This window comes from Eschrichtius robustus, chromosome 16, assembly GCF_028021215.1.
Source record: "Eschrichtius robustus isolate mEscRob2 chromosome 16, mEscRob2.pri, whole genome shotgun sequence".
NCBI classification, from domain to species: Eukaryota; Metazoa; Chordata; class Mammalia; order Artiodactyla; family Eschrichtiidae; genus Eschrichtius; species Eschrichtius robustus.
In genome coordinates, this window is record NC_090839.1 from 45,407,386 (window position 1) to 45,422,922 (window position 15,537).

Sequence of the window (15,537 nt, forward strand, 5' to 3'; positions counted from 1 at the left end):
TGCTCTTGCCGAGCACAGGAAGAGGTGCACAAGCCTCAGGTCACTTCCACCCGCAGACCCTCCCACGGGCTTCTCACACTCAGGCCTGCTTTCGGGGTGCTTCGTGTGCGGCTTCAGGAGGTGAAGGCAGCTCCAATGGCCACAAAGGACTGTGGGGCCCCCGGGTTAAAGCCCCAGCATCACCCTTCCCTTCCCGTCTCCCCGCAGCCCTGCTCCGCAGCCCTGCCTGGCCTTGACAAGCCCTGTAAAGCACGTGCAACCTGCTCCTTCCCTCCCCACGGCCAGTCCCCCAGGGGAAGGCCCTCACTGCATGGTGCCTGGGGTGCCGAGTGGTCTCCAGGCCTCCTTTCATTCATCTTCTACAAGCACACGCACCTAGAAAACCAGACCCCCTTCTCTGCTTTTCCAAATTAAATACAACTTATTCCGGCATCTTAGGCCACCAGCCTGCCCTGGCTCCATGAACCCCAGTTAAGACTTGAATCTGGATGACTCACTTGACCCCTGTGACTCACAGGCTTGCCCTGTTTATGCTCTACTGCCCACATGGCTGCGGTGGCGTCTTTCTTACTTATTGCAACCCCCACCCACGCCCGCCCCCCGCAAGAAGCTCTCCTCCGCCCTCCGCGGTCTCTGAGCCCGGGCTGGACTCCGCGTGTGCACCCGCCAGTACGGCACCGCGTTCCGCCAAGCACTCGGTGCTCCTGCCCTGGCGCCCCCAGGGCCCAGCTGGGGGACGGGGGTGCCGTGCTCCGTTGCAAGGCATCCACCCAGCCGCCCCGCACACCCAGAGCTCCGACAGCTCAGAATAACCAGTGAGCTGCACTGAGAGCCGGGGCCACACGCGGGACCGGGAGCGAGGGGTGAGTGCCTGCCCCACGGGGACGCGGGGCTGGTCCTACCCCCTCTACTAGGGTCGGGGCGGCGGGGGTCAGTGCCCTGCCCCTCCCAGCGCCGATCCGCTCACCACGAGACACCGCCAGTCTCAGCCGACACGGCTCCCGTTAAACTATAGAGTGTGGCTTCACAGTTGGTGTCTGGACAGTTCCGACCAAGCGTGGGGAGGTGGGTCCCACAGGGAAGCCCCAAGAGAGGCCGACGCGACAAGGCGAGTCGAGGGTCCCCGTGCTCAGCCCCCCACCCCCCAAGAAGCGCCCGTGGTACCTGTGTGTCCAGCCAGCACACGCCCTCGGGGCTGTGCTCCACTCGCCCGCAAAAGTGCACGGGCAGCATGTACTCCGGCCGCGCCTTCTCCCAGGGGTTCCCGTAGCGCAGCCAGTCGTCCGCCTCCTCCACCTGGAAGGGCGGCAGGTGAGGGCGGGGGAGACGGTCCCGGGCACTGGCGGACCCTGCCCTCCGCCCGCACTGGCCACGCCATCCAGACGATGCTGCCCGGCACGGAAACAAAACTGCAGCCTATTTACAGCGCAAAGGTTTCCAATTCCGGTCAAGGCTCTGTTTAAAAATGAACACTTTGGACTGTTAAAGAAAAAACTCATATAAAATTAGAAGAATAAATCAAAGTAAAAAGATGTTAAGAATTGCTTGAATTCAGCAGTAAAAGGAAGAAGTCCTGGGGCACATCAACGAACCTCGAGACGTTACGCGGGGTCCACACATGACTCCATCCACGTGACGTGACCAGGACGGCCAAGTCACAGACAGAAAGATGGCCCTGTCTACACCACACGTCCAGGATGGCCAAGTCACAGACAGAAGGATGGTCCTGTCTACACCACACGTCCAGGACAGCCAAGTCACAGAGACAGAAGGAAGTCAAGTCCCCAGAAAGAGCATCTGGGTCATGCTTTTAGGACGGTGACGTGGCTGAGGTTACTGCTTCACTGTGCCCGTCTCCACAGAACTCCCAGCAAGACTATCCTGCCTGGTGCAGGCAGATACTCATCACAGGACTGGTCCTGCCTTTGACCTCCTGTACGTTAGTGAGATTCCAACATCAGAGCCTGGCCGTCTCCACAGAGCAGTTCAATGAGCTGTCTGCAGAAGCAGTACACGAGGCAAGGGGGTCTCCCTTCTGGAGCCCCTTCTCTGATAGGAAGGCTGGTCTGTGGACCCCGGTGGCCACCAATGCTGCTTTGTGACCACTGCCCACGTTTACTTGTGCTAAAGCTAAACTCCGCTAAAAGCATTCTGACTGAGCAGCTCCCCTGACAGAAGTGTGGGAGTTGGCAAGTTGACCACCGGCCTCTCAGCCTAGGACTGTCTTTAAATTGTTATGCAAGATGGCAAGAGGCACAGGAACAGGGAACCAGAAGGAAGAAGTGTCTGTGGTCAAACAGATGGAAAGAGACAGAAACGACCACCCAAACCTTCCTCCTTACGACCGTAACACCCACCGGGCAGGGAGGAGCCGCAGAGTCTCTGTCTTACAAACACACACATCGCCTCGACTACGAAAGAGCTGGAATGGGCCACAGACCACACGTGTACAAAGGCTGGCTCACATCTGACACATACACACACATAAATAACTGTGACTAGGGAATTCCCTGGCAGTCCCGCGGTTAAGACTCCGCACTTCCAACGCAGGGGGTGCAGGTTCAATCCCTGGTTGGGGAACTAAGATCCCATATGCAGCGCGGTGTGGCCAGAAAATAAAAAAAAATTAAGAAAAAGAACCGTGACTAAAATCACCCAGAAGGTGGCAGGAGGAAAAGTGCATTTCTCCTTTCAAGGTCAGAGGGAGTATTTCTATAAATTAACCAGTGGCTACAAATCTGTTTTGTTTCCTTTTACTTTTGGCCATACTTTTCTTGGCTAACGTTTTATTATGAGCATTTTCAAACGCACAGAAATGCCAAGGAATTGACAGTGAACTGCGCACCCTCCACCCAGGCTCTGTCACTGCTACCATCTTGCTGTACTTGATAACCACGTCTCCTTCCATCCATCCATTACTTTTCTGATGCATTTCAAAGTGAGCAGTTCATCCCAGACATCTGTCCAGTCCTCCCCTGAACACTTCAGCAGGCATGTCATTAAGGACAGTCCATCACGTGTTTATTTTTTAGGTTAACAGACGCACAGTGAAATGCATAAATCTTAAGGACAACATTGGTGAGTTCTGACAATTGCACACACCTGTGTGACCCAAACCCCATCAAGACAGAGGACATTTCCGTCACCCCGATCATTAGCTTCTTCGTTCAGACTGTATGACTTTCCTGTTACCAGCTTTTTGATCCTAACTCCAGCCCTGCTTTATCTGTGACTTTTAGACCCCAAATTATTTAAACTATTCTCCACCCAAGTGGAAGAGTGCTGCCTTCCTTTTTTAAAATGCCAAAGTGAGGGGAAAGGCCCACCTCACCTAAGAGGAGGAAGGTGGGACTGCGTTTTGAATCCCCCGTTTACCAGCAGGGTCTTGACCGTGTTACTTCTCTGCCTGACGCTTTAGAATTGAGGCTCATTCTTCCTAAGAGCCACATTGCTTTGCAGAGTCAGCCCCTAACCCCACAGGACGCCACCACCTCGCTGGTGTCAGAGAGCGAGGGCAGGTGGGAGCAAAGCCTGCAATAGCTGTTCTCCTAGCGACTCCAGGCCAATCCTCCTCTGCGGTGGGGGTGGGCTGGGGGGGTGCCTTCGCTCTGTGAGAGACGACAGAAAACAACACCAGCTGGTGGCGTCCTCAACCCACAGTGTCTCCTGTGAGGCCCAGCTGGGCTCTGGCCCCAGCCCACCAGACGTCCTGTCGCCACACAGAAGCCGTGCGCAATGAGCACATGTGGGCGACGGGCCCTGCCGGCCGTGGGGACGATGTGGAAAGCACGGAGTGCCCAGAACTCCCAGCACTGCCCACCTGCCCACCTCCGCTCTGCCAAGGACCGGCACGCAGCCTCTCCAGGAGGAGCAGAAAGCCCAAAAGCAGAACCGACAGTGCCTGGCTACTTTCTTGTGTGCATGAGAGCTGCAAGTGAGCAAAGGAAGGAAATCGCACCCACCTGCCAGCCATTGACAATCTTCTGGTTAAAAATCCCGAACTCATAGCGGATTCCATAGCCGTATGCTGCCAGGCCCAAGGTGGCCATCGAGTCAAGGAAGCAGGCTGAAAGTCCAAACACAAAGAACTTCTTGGGATCAAAGACAGTCAGTAGACCCAAGGCCTCTGGAGTCAAGGCCCAGACACCAAGTCAAGTAGGCGCCGGAGGGCCGGCCCCCAGGGCGTCAGGCAGTGGCCCAGTGGTGACCGGTCACCTTCAGGTCTCATGAAAAGGAAAATGGAACCCCACTCTGATGCCCTTTGGCCTGAGAGCCCAGGGCCAGGCCAAGACAACATCCACACGGGGGCTACTTGGGGGTGTGGGAAGAGGGACGAACCCCACAGAGGACACTGCCAAACTCAGCTCATCTCAACACACTGTCCCCTCCTGCCAACGTTCTCTTAGGGACCCTCACTCAGGCTGCAGGCCTCCCCACCCTCGCACGTTCTACTTGAAATCCAAGCAACACCACAAAACATCTCCCCACACGCTGGTAAAGAAGGCACAGAAGTGGGGCCTGCAAATGTACATTTCAGCACCCACAGCGCCAAATACCCAGGTGCCAAAGTGCCACCAGGGCCCCCGGAAGGTGCCGCCAAATGGAGCCCTTGTTCCGATCAAAGTGTCTTGAAAGCAAACCACCATGATTTGAATAAAGATTCAGAAGGCAGCCTTATTAAACTTGTGGATTAAAAAGAACACAAAATTTTAACAACGGAACACCAGCACATAAGATACATGCCAATTTACCAAACACGCACAGACCTGGGGGTGCCAGGCCCTCTGCTGAGGAGGAACGACAAGAAGACCCACAAACTAAGACCTGGGCTCTCGCTCTGAGGAAATCATTCTTGCAGGAAGGACGCCGCACGCGAGCTACCGCAGGCTGGGGGTGACCCAGGTCTGCACGGCGAGGGGAGCCGTGGAACCAGAGGGGCCCAGAGGAGTCCAGGGGGAAGGCCGGTGGTGCCGCCCAGTGGCAGGAAAGGTGCCTGGAGTGGACGCAAAGCAGCCTGATGCGGCCTGAGGACCCGCGGGGCGGAACGGCCCACGAGCTGACACGCCGGCCTCAGGGTGGGCGGCCTGGAGCTTCCCTCGAGCTTGGGGAACAGGTTCAGTTTTTACTGACTGAGCAAGGACTAAGTGGGGAGATGACCACGCTCAACGGAATGCCGTCAGGGCAAAGGGGACCGAAGCCCGAGGGGCTGCCCTCTGCCTGCCGGCCTGGACGCCGTAACGCCGTCTGCAGCGGGAAGCGACGGCTTAGCGTGGTGCATGTGACCTTCGCAGGCCACACAGAGCCCGCACCCGCCAGTGGGGCACACACGGCCCTTCCTCTGGAGGCGGGGCAGGCCTGGCCGAGGGTTAACCTAGAGCCGGGTGCTGCTGTGCTGGACAGAAACATACGCTGCGCCTGTAAGTTTTCAAGAATTTAACTTAAATTCTGAAAACATGAACACATACACACGACTCACCCAGATAAATTTTAGGGCGTTTGCTCCCTTTACAAAATGACAGCTCTCAAAAGGGGCAGTAATGCAAAGTGTATTACTTTAGGGCCCCGTACACACAAGGGCAGCACAGAACTTGATCATCTCTGCTCCAGAAGCACTGTGCCCAAAAGCCTTGAAGGACACAGTGACATCAAATCTCACTGTGACTGCTGTTTCCACTTCTAAGTTCTTAACCCAGCTCCTTCCCCCCATAAAGGCTGGCGAAAATAATTAAAACAGAAAAAAAACCTACAAACTTCAAACTGGGTATATTCTCAAATAGGGTGGCCCAAAGGAGCAGTAGCTCCAAGAGAAACAGCTCTGCTATTTTAGAGCAATCTGTTTACTGTAGTAAAGCAGGAACAGTTGCTTTAAGCTGGGCTACATTCATAAATTGTGCGTGTGTGTTTCTAGCCCTCTGTCTTTCTCCCAGTTACTGGCTGTGGAGGTGGTTGGTATATTGCAAACCCCTTCTGGCACCAGTTCCCCAGTACTGGCAAGCCTGGTCACCATAATTATGAAGCGCCCTTTGTGTGAAAGAGAATATATAATTTGCATTTTTTTCCCCTACTGGTGGCAAAGATTTTGACCCGGAGGACACACTGTCCCATCCACTCTGAGGGACCAATCTATCCCCACGGACCAGTGCTGGGAGCATGGCTGATCTTGGCCTTGCCATGTGCTGCTCTCTGACCAAGGCACTGTGTCAGGAAAGGTCTGTCCTGGACAGGAGCCCGGGTTACCTGCCAGCCTCCCCAAGCCTCCGTTCCCCAGGCCGGCATCCTCTTCTATTTCCTCCAGTTCTTCCAAGTCCAGCCCCAACTGTGAATAAAAACAGAGGTAACATCTTAATATTACTTAACATTTTCCCTCAGTGATAGGTGGAATGATATTTAAATCTTATGAGCTTATATCAATCAAAGGTTAGAGTCTGCCTTCTTTTAGACCTGCAAATACAACATTAAAATCTGGTGTTAGGATGCAGAGAAAGGGGACCCTCCTACACTGTTGGTGGGAATGTAAATTGGTGCAGCCACTGTGGCAAACAATTTGGAGGTTCCTCAAAAAACTAAAAATAGAGTCACCATATGATCCAGCAATCCCACTCCTGGGCATATATCTGAAAAAAACTCTAACTGGAAAAGACATATGCACCCCAATGTTCATTTCAGCACTATTCACAATAGTCAAGACATGGAAGCAACCTAAATGTCCATCGACAGATGAACAGATAAAGAAGATGTGGTATATAATCTACTATGGAATATTACTCAGCTATAAAAAAGAATGAAATAATGCCATTTGCAGCAACATGGATGGACCCAGAGATTATCATACTAAGTGAAGTAAGCCAGACAGAGAAAGACAACTATTATATGATATCACTTATACATGGAATCTAAAAAATAGTACAAATGAACATATTTATAAAACAGGAACAGACTCACAGAAACAGAAAACAAACTTATGGTTACCAAAGGGGAAAGCGGGGAGGGATAAATTAGGAGTAGGGGATTAACAGATGCACACTACCATATATAAAATAAACAACAAGGATTTACTGTGTAGCACAGGGAACTATATTCAATATCTTGTAATAACCTATAATGGAAAATAATTGAAAAAAAATAAAACTGAATCACTTTGCTGTACACCTGAAACTAACACAATATTATAAACCAAGTATACTTCAATTTTTAAAAAATCTGGTGTTTAATCAATGCATGAAAATGAAAGCTTCCAGGTGTTTCAAAAGCTGCCGAATGACTTAAGAATTAAGTCAAAATGAGACATGGTTTAATAGCCAGAGATATTGACTGCCGCGTTATTAACCTACTTACAGTGGTCAGATTATAACATGTATCCTAAAAAGAAGCCAATGCTTTTAATAACTCTCTACCTTCCCATGGTCTAATGATATTTACACGACATCTTTTAAAGCCAAAGCCTAAAAGCACTTTTCCTATCTATTACAACTGCATTCAAACAATCTTGTGAAACAGATACAGTAGGTTAAACATCAGAGAGAAAGCACCTGATTTAAAACCATTCAAGAATGCAGATCTTGGGGCTTCCCTGGTGGCTCAATGATTAAGAATCCGCCTGCCAACGCAGGGGACACAGGTTCGAGCCCTGGTCTGGGAAGATCCCACATGCCGTGGAGCAACTAAGCCCGTGCGCCACAACTACTGAGCCTGCACTCTAGAGCATGCAAGCCACAACTACTGAGCCTGCGTGTCACAACTACTGAAGCCTGCACGCCTAGAGCCCATGTTCTGCAACAAGAGAAGCCACTGCAATGAGTAGCCCGCGCACCGCAACAAAGATTAGCCCCTGCTCAGCACAACGAGAGAAAGCCCGCGCAGCAACGAAGACCCAACGCAGCCAAAAATAAATAAACAAATAAATAAAAGAATGCAGATCTTAAGGCTCTCAATTAGGATAGATGGATAATTGTTCCATTAATCTGGCTTTAGTGTATTAAACTTGACAAATTGCTCATTAATTACTTTTTTTTTTTTTTTGGCCATGCCACATGGCTTGTGGGATCTTAGTTCCCCGAACAGGGATTGAACCCTCACCCTCCACAATGAAAGCACAGAGTCCCAACTGGACTGCCAGGGAATTCCCTCATTAATTACCTTGATCAGTGTGGTTTCTAAACTTTTTGATTTCAGGAAGACCTAAGGAGTTACTGTTTATTGAGATTATATCTATCAATATTTATCAAATTAGAAATTAAAATGGAGAAATTTTTTGAAGTATATATGAATTCATCTTAAAAGAACAAACCCATTACATATTAACACAAACAACACTGTTTAATGGAAAATAACTATATTTTTTAAAACAACCAAAAAAAATAATGAAAAGGGTGGCAGTGTTTTACATTTTTATAAATCTCTTTAATGGCATTCAGTCTGTTAAGATATCACACACAATAGAGCCTCTGGAAAGCCTACCGTACATAGACTCATGCGAATAAGAATAAATAGTTCTGACTCAGAGGACCCCTTGAAAAGGTCTCAGGGACCCCGGGGATCTCCAGACCACACTTTGAGGATCTGACAAACTGCAAAGGGTGGAAGCTAAGTTGTGAGAAAATTAAAAACATTAGTCATAAAGAAATGATTTAGTATCTATTAAATCAAATGGTATTAACACATACAACAATCTGATTAAGATTTCAAAATACTGACTTCCAAATTTCAAATTTGAATTTCAAAATACTGACTCTTACAGCAATTTCAAAGAGTGTGTTCCACCAAAATATTTTGGGTGTGTGGGGGAGACAGGATGTACCTAATAACACGTTACCAGCTCAACATTAAGAAACGTGTTTAACTGCCACATTTTCCAAACTTGACGCTGGAACCTCTTACTCCTGACACGTCTCTTAGCTCAGAGACCAGACACTCAAGGAAGACAGGCCCAGGGTGCATGTGGGCAAGATGTTTTGTTCCTTTACGTTTTTACCTGGAATGTTGTAGGCACACCTCAGCCTAGGAAGGCAAATTTTGCCTTGATTTTGAGAGCATTCAGAAGAGGCACAGAAGTAGCTAATTGACAGAAAGTCTAAAACCTTCCTGGGACTTCCCTGGTGGCGCAGTGGTGAAGAGTCTGCACTCCCAATGCAGGGGGCCCGGGTTAGATCCCTGGTCAGGGAACTAGATCCCACAGGCACGCTGCAACTAAGAGTTTGCATGCCACAACTAAGAGTTTGCATGCCACAACTAAGAGTTTGCATGCCACAACTAAGGAGCCTGCCGGCCGCAATTAAGACCCAGCGCAACCAAATAAATAAATAAATAATAAAAAAGGGGAAAAAAAACCCCAACCTTCCTAAAGTGAGCTTCGGAAACAAAGACGGAAACTGAGCACAACAGAGCTCTCTTAACAACCTGACTTTTCCTTATTGAGTTATAACCCACAGACCACAAAAGCGAACAAGTTGATGGTTTTTAGCATATTCACAAAGCTGTACAACTATCACCACTATCCAGTTTTAGAACTTCACCCCCCCAGAAAGAAACCCCCTACTCAGTAGCAGTCACTCTCTATTTCTCCCTCCCTCCCTTTTCTACTTTTTGTCTGTATAAATTTGCCTGTTCTGGACATTTCTTGTAAATGGAGACATACAATATGTGGCCTTTTGTGTCTGGCTTCTTTCAATTAGAATACTATTTTCCGGGTTTATCCATGTTGTAGCCTGTGTCAGTACTTTTATCACTGTGTAGTAGTCCGCTGTATGGCCATGCCACACTGAAAGACATCTGGTTGTATTCACCTTTTGGCTATTATGAATAGTGCTGCTATGAACATTCATGTACAATTTTTTGTATAGATGTATGTTTTCTTTTTTTAATTTTAATTTATTCGTGTGTAGTTGATTTACAATGTTGTGTTAGTTTCAGTTGTACAGCAAACTGATTCAGTTATACATATATTCATTCTTTTTTAGATTCTTTCCTCATATAGGTTATCACAGAATATTGAGTAGAGTTCCCTGTGCTATACAGTAGGTCATTGTTGGTTATCTATCTTATGTACAGTAGTGTGTGTATGTTCATCCCAAACTCCTGATTTATCCCTCCCCCCCGCCACTAGAAGTATGTTTTCATTGTTCTCAATATAAACCTTGGAGTGGAATTGCTGGGTTACACGGTAATTCTATGCTTAACTTTTTGAGTAGTTGCCAGACTATTTTCCAAAGTGGCTCCACCATTATTTTTTTTTTTAATTTTTTTTTTTTATTTACTTATTTATTTATTTATGGCTGTATTGGGTCTTCGTTTCTGTGCGAGGGCTCTCTCTAGTTGCGGCAAGTGGGGGCCACTCTTCATCGCGGTGCACGGGCCTCTCACTATCGCGGCCTCTCTTGTTGCGGAGCACAGGCTCCAGACGCGCAGGCTCAGTAATTGTGGCTCACGGGCCCAGCCGCTCCATGGCACGTGGGATCTTCCCAGACCAGGGCTCGAACCCGTGTCCCCTGCATTGGCAGGCAGATTCTCAACCACTGCGCCACCAGGGAAGCCCCTGGCTCCACCATTTTACTTTCCTACAAGACGTGATGATGAGTCGCTGCCTCGGCATTTTACAGTATGACAGCCCGGCTCACACTCAGAGTCTGGGCATTTAGATAAGGACTCAAGCTGAGGATTCCCAACCCACGTTCCCACTTTGCTTTTCCCAGTAAAAATAACCTTTTAAAATAACCACTTAGAGTTGGGCCTGAAACCACCTTGTAAATACTAAGTGCTTACTGCCCTGCTCTCTATCTCCTGCTTGCTGGCAACCTGGGACAGAGGACTGCCCTTCCCCGCAACCCCCATTTCTGTAAGCAACAAGTCTTGTGACTTTACTTACTTTATGTGGGTGTATTGCAACTGTACCTTCAATCAAAGTGATCCCAGGGTGTGTCTTTCCCCAGAGTGGGAGCATGGATGCCGACCCCACGTGGGTGGCTTGTGCCTCCTCTTTCAGCTGGCCATAATTTGCATATTCTTAATTTAATACACTAGCTTCTCAACATAGCAGCATATGAGGGTTCCAATTTCTCCATATCCTCACCAACACTTGTTCTCTGTCTTTATGATTACAGCCATTCTAGTCGGTGTGAAGTAGTATTTCACTGTGGTTTTGATTTGCATGTCCCTGATGATTAATGACGCTGAGCAACTTTTCTGTCTGTCATTCTGTTATTTGGATGTAAGAGTTCTTAATACAGTCTGGATACTAGACCCTTATCAGATTTATAATTTATAAATATTTTCTCCCATTTTGTAGATTGTCTTTTAACTTTCTTCATAACGTCCTTTGATGTCTTTTGTCCAATTTACCTATTTTTTTCTTTTGCTGCTTGTACTTTTGGTGTCATTTCTAAGAATCCATTGCCAAATCATGAAGATGTACTCGCATATATTCTAAGAATTTTATATTTTCAGCTCTTACACTTAGGTCTCTGATCCACTTTGAGTTAATTTTATATGTAGTGTGAGGTAGGGATCCAACTTCATTCATTTGCAAGTAGATGTCGAAGCGTCTTAGCACCGTTTATTTATTCTTTCTCTATTGAATTGTTTTGGTACACTTTTCCTTTAAAAAAAAAAAAAATCAATTGACCATATATGACACCAAAACCACAGGCAACAGGGACTTCCCTGGCGGTCCGGTGGTTAAGACTCCGCGCTTCCAATGCAGGTTGTGTGGGTTCGATCCTTAGTCGGGGAACTAAGATCCCACATGCCGCATGATACCGCCGAAAAAAATAAATAAATAAAAATAATAATAATAATAAAAAAATTTTTATTAAAAAAAAAGCACAGGCAACAAAAGAAAACTGGACTTTATGAAAATCAAAACCTTTTGTGCATCAAAGGACATTATCGCAACTTCCCTGGTGGTCCAGTGGTTAAGACTCTGTGCTCCTAATGCAGGGGCCCCACGTTCGACCCCGGTCAGGGAACTGGGTCCCGCATGCCGCAACTAAAGGTCTCACACGCTGCAACGAAGATCCTGCATGTGGCAACAATGATCCCGCGTGCCGCATCTAAGACCCAGCACAGCCAAATAAATAAATAAATAAATAATTTTTAAAAAATCTACTATCTTCACCATTTTTAAAATTAATTAATTAATTAATTTATTTATTTTGGCTGTGCCGAGTCTTAGTTGTGGCACGAGGGATCTTTGTTGTGGCATGAGGGATCTTTAGTTGCGGCATGCGGGATCTTTTTAGTTGCAGCATGCAGACTCTTAGTTGCGTCATGCATGAAGGATTTAGTTCCCTGACCAGGGATAGAACCCAGGCCCCCTGCATTGGGAGCGCAGAGTCTTACCCACTGGACCACCAGGGAAGTCCCTAAATAAATATTAAATAATTTTTTTTAAAAAGACATTATCGAAGAGGTACTTCCCAGAACTTCTGCTGCCAGTGTCCTTGTCCTCATGGTGAGACACAGCCACCCCCGCCTCTGCAGGAGACCCTCTGACACTAGCAGTGTTTTAAAATGGAACATTAATAATGAAACCAACTGAGCTCTGACCGCCACAGCAACAGTCAGCTCTACCCACCACCAGAGCCTCCCATCAAGCCTCTTAGATAGCCTCAACCACCAGAGGGCAGACAGCAGAAGCAAGAAAAACTACAATCCTGCAGCCTGTGGACCAAAAACCACAGTTACAGAAAGATAGACAAGATGAAAAGGCAGAGGGCTATGTACCAGATGAAGGAACAAGAAAAAACCCCAGAAAAACAACTAAATGAAGTGGAGATAGGCAACCTTCCAGAAAAAGAATTCAGAATAATGATAGTGAAGATGATCCAGGACCTCGCAAAAAGAATGGAGGCAAATATTGAGAAGATGCAAGAAATGATTAACAAAGACCTAGAAGAATTAAAGAACAAACAAACAGAGATGACCAATACAATAACTGAAATGAAAACTACACTAGAAGGAATCAATAGCAGAATAACTGAGGCAGAAGAACGGATAAGTGACCTGGAAGACAGAATGGTGGAATTCACTGCTGCGGAACAGAATAAAGAAAAAAGAATGAAAAGAAATGAAGACAGCCTAAGCGACCTCTGGGACAACATTAAACACAACAACATTCGCATTATAGGGGTCCCAGAAGGAGAAGAGAGAGAGAAAGGACCAGAGAAAATATTTGAAGAGATTATAGTCGAAAACTTCCCTAACATGGGAAAGGAAATAGCCACCCAAGTCCAGGAAGCGCAGAGAGTCCCATACAGGATAAACCCAAGGAGAAACACGCCGAGACACATAGTAATCAAAGTGGCAAAAATTAAAGACAAAGAAAAATTATTGAAAGCAGCAAGGGAAAAACGACAAATAACATACAAGGGAACTCCCATAAGGTTAACAGCTGATTTCTCAGCAGAAACTCTACAAGCCAGAAGGGAGTGGCATGATATACTTAAAGTGATGAAAGGGAAGAACCTACAACCAAGATTACTCTACCCGGCAAGGATCTCATTTAGATTTGATGGAGAAATCAAAAGCTTTACAGACAAGCAAAAGCTAAGAGAATTCAGCACCACCAAACCAGCTCTACAACAAATGCTAAAGGAACTTCTCTAAGTGGGAAACACAAGAGAAGAAAAGGACCTACAAAAACAAACCCAAAACAATTAAGAAAATGGTCATAGGAACATACATATCGATAATTACCTTAAACGTGAATGGATTAAATGCCCCAACCAAAAGACACAGACTGGCCGAATGGATACAAAAACAAGACCCATATATATGCTGTCTACAAGAGACCCACTTTAGACCTAGGGACACATACAGACTGAAAGTGAGGGGATGGAAAAAGATATTCCATGCAAATGGAAATCAAAAGAAAGCTGGAGTAGCTATACTCATATCAGATAAAATAGACTTCAAAATAAAGAATGTTACAAGAGACAAGGAAGGACACTACATAATGATCAAGGGATCAATCCAAGAAGAAGATATAACAATTATAAATACATATATGCACCCAACATAGGAGCACCTCAATACATAAGGCAACTGCTAACAGCTATAAAAGAGGAAATCGACAGTAACACAATAATAGTGGGGGACTTTAACACCTCACTTCCACCAATGGACAGATCATCCAAAATGAAAATAAATAAGGAAACAGAAGCTTTAAATGACACAATAGACCAGTTAGATTTAATTGATATATATAGGACATTCCATCCAAAAACAGCAGATTACACGTTCTTCTCAAGTGCGCACGGAACATTCTCCAGGATAGATCACATCTTGGGTCACAAATCAAGCCTCAGTAAATTTAAGAAAATTGAAATCATATCAAGCATCTTTTCTGACCACAACGCTATGAGATTAGAAATCAATTACAGGGAAAAAAACGTAAAAAAGACAAACACATGGAGGCTAAACAATACGTTACTAAATAACCAAGAGATCACTGAAGAAATCAGAGAGGAAATCAGAAAATACCTAGAGACAAATGACAATGAAAACACGACGACCCAAAACCTATGGGATGCAGCAAAAGCAGTTCTAAGAGGGAAGTTTATAGCTATACAAGCCTACCTCAAGAAACAAGAAAAATCTCAAGTAAACAATCTAACCTTACACCTAAAGAAACTAGAGAAAGAAGAACAAACAAAACCCAAAGTTAGCAGAAGGAAAGAAATCATAAAGATCAGAGCAGAAATAAATGAAATAGAAACAAAGAAAACAATAGCAAAGATCAATAAAACTAAAAGTTGGTTCTTTGAGGAGATAAACAAAATTGATAAGCCATTAGCCAGACTCATCAAGAAAAAGAGGGAGAGGACTCAAATCAATAAAATCAGAAATGAAAAAGGAGAAGTTACAACAGACACCGCAGAAATACAAAGCATCCTAAGAGACTACTACAAGCAACTTTATGCCAATAAAATGGACAACCTGGAAGAAATGGACACATTTTTAGAAAGGTATAACCTTCCAAGACTGAACCAGGAAGAAACAGAAAATATGAACAGACCAATCAAAAGTAATGAAATTGAAATTGTGATTAAAAATCTTCCAACAAACAAAAGTCCAGGACCAGATGGCTTCACAGGTGAATTCTATCAAACATTTAGAGAAGAGCTAACACCTATCCTTCCCAAACTCTTCCAAAAAATTGCAGAGGAAGGAACACTCCCAAACTCATTCTATGAGGCCACCATCACCCTGATACCAAAACCAGACAAAGACACTACAAAAAAAGAAAATTACAGACCAATATCACTGATGAGTAGAGATGCAAAAATCCTCAACAAAATACTAGCAAACAGAATCCAACAACACATTAAAAGGATCATACACCACGATCAAGTGGGATTTATCCCAGGGATGCAAGGATTCTTCAATATACGCAAATCAATCAATGTGATACACCATATTAACAAATTGAAGAAGAAAAACCATATGATCATCTCAATAGATGCAGAAAAAGCTTTTGACAAAATTCAACACCCATTTCTGATAAAAACTCTCCAGAAAGTGGGCATAGAGGGAACCTACCTC

General features: G+C 45.9%; 1 protein-coding gene across 1 annotated transcript in view; it reads right to left on the reverse strand.

Moving 5' to 3' along the window:
- Nucleotides 1–15,537, reverse strand: part of PYGB (glycogen phosphorylase B) — a 59,547-nt gene that overhangs the window by 18,688 nt on the left and 25,322 nt on the right. Inside the window, exons 3-5 of the mRNA XM_068523801.1 lie at nucleotides 6,238–6,316; nucleotides 3,963–4,066; nucleotides 1,165–1,296 (exon numbers count right to left, since the gene is read on the reverse strand). Of these exons, the coding sequence (XP_068379902.1) occupies nucleotides 1,165–1,296; nucleotides 3,963–4,066; nucleotides 6,238–6,316 (315 nt within the window). The remainder of the gene's footprint in view (nucleotides 1–1,164; nucleotides 1,297–3,962; nucleotides 4,067–6,237; nucleotides 6,317–15,537) is intronic.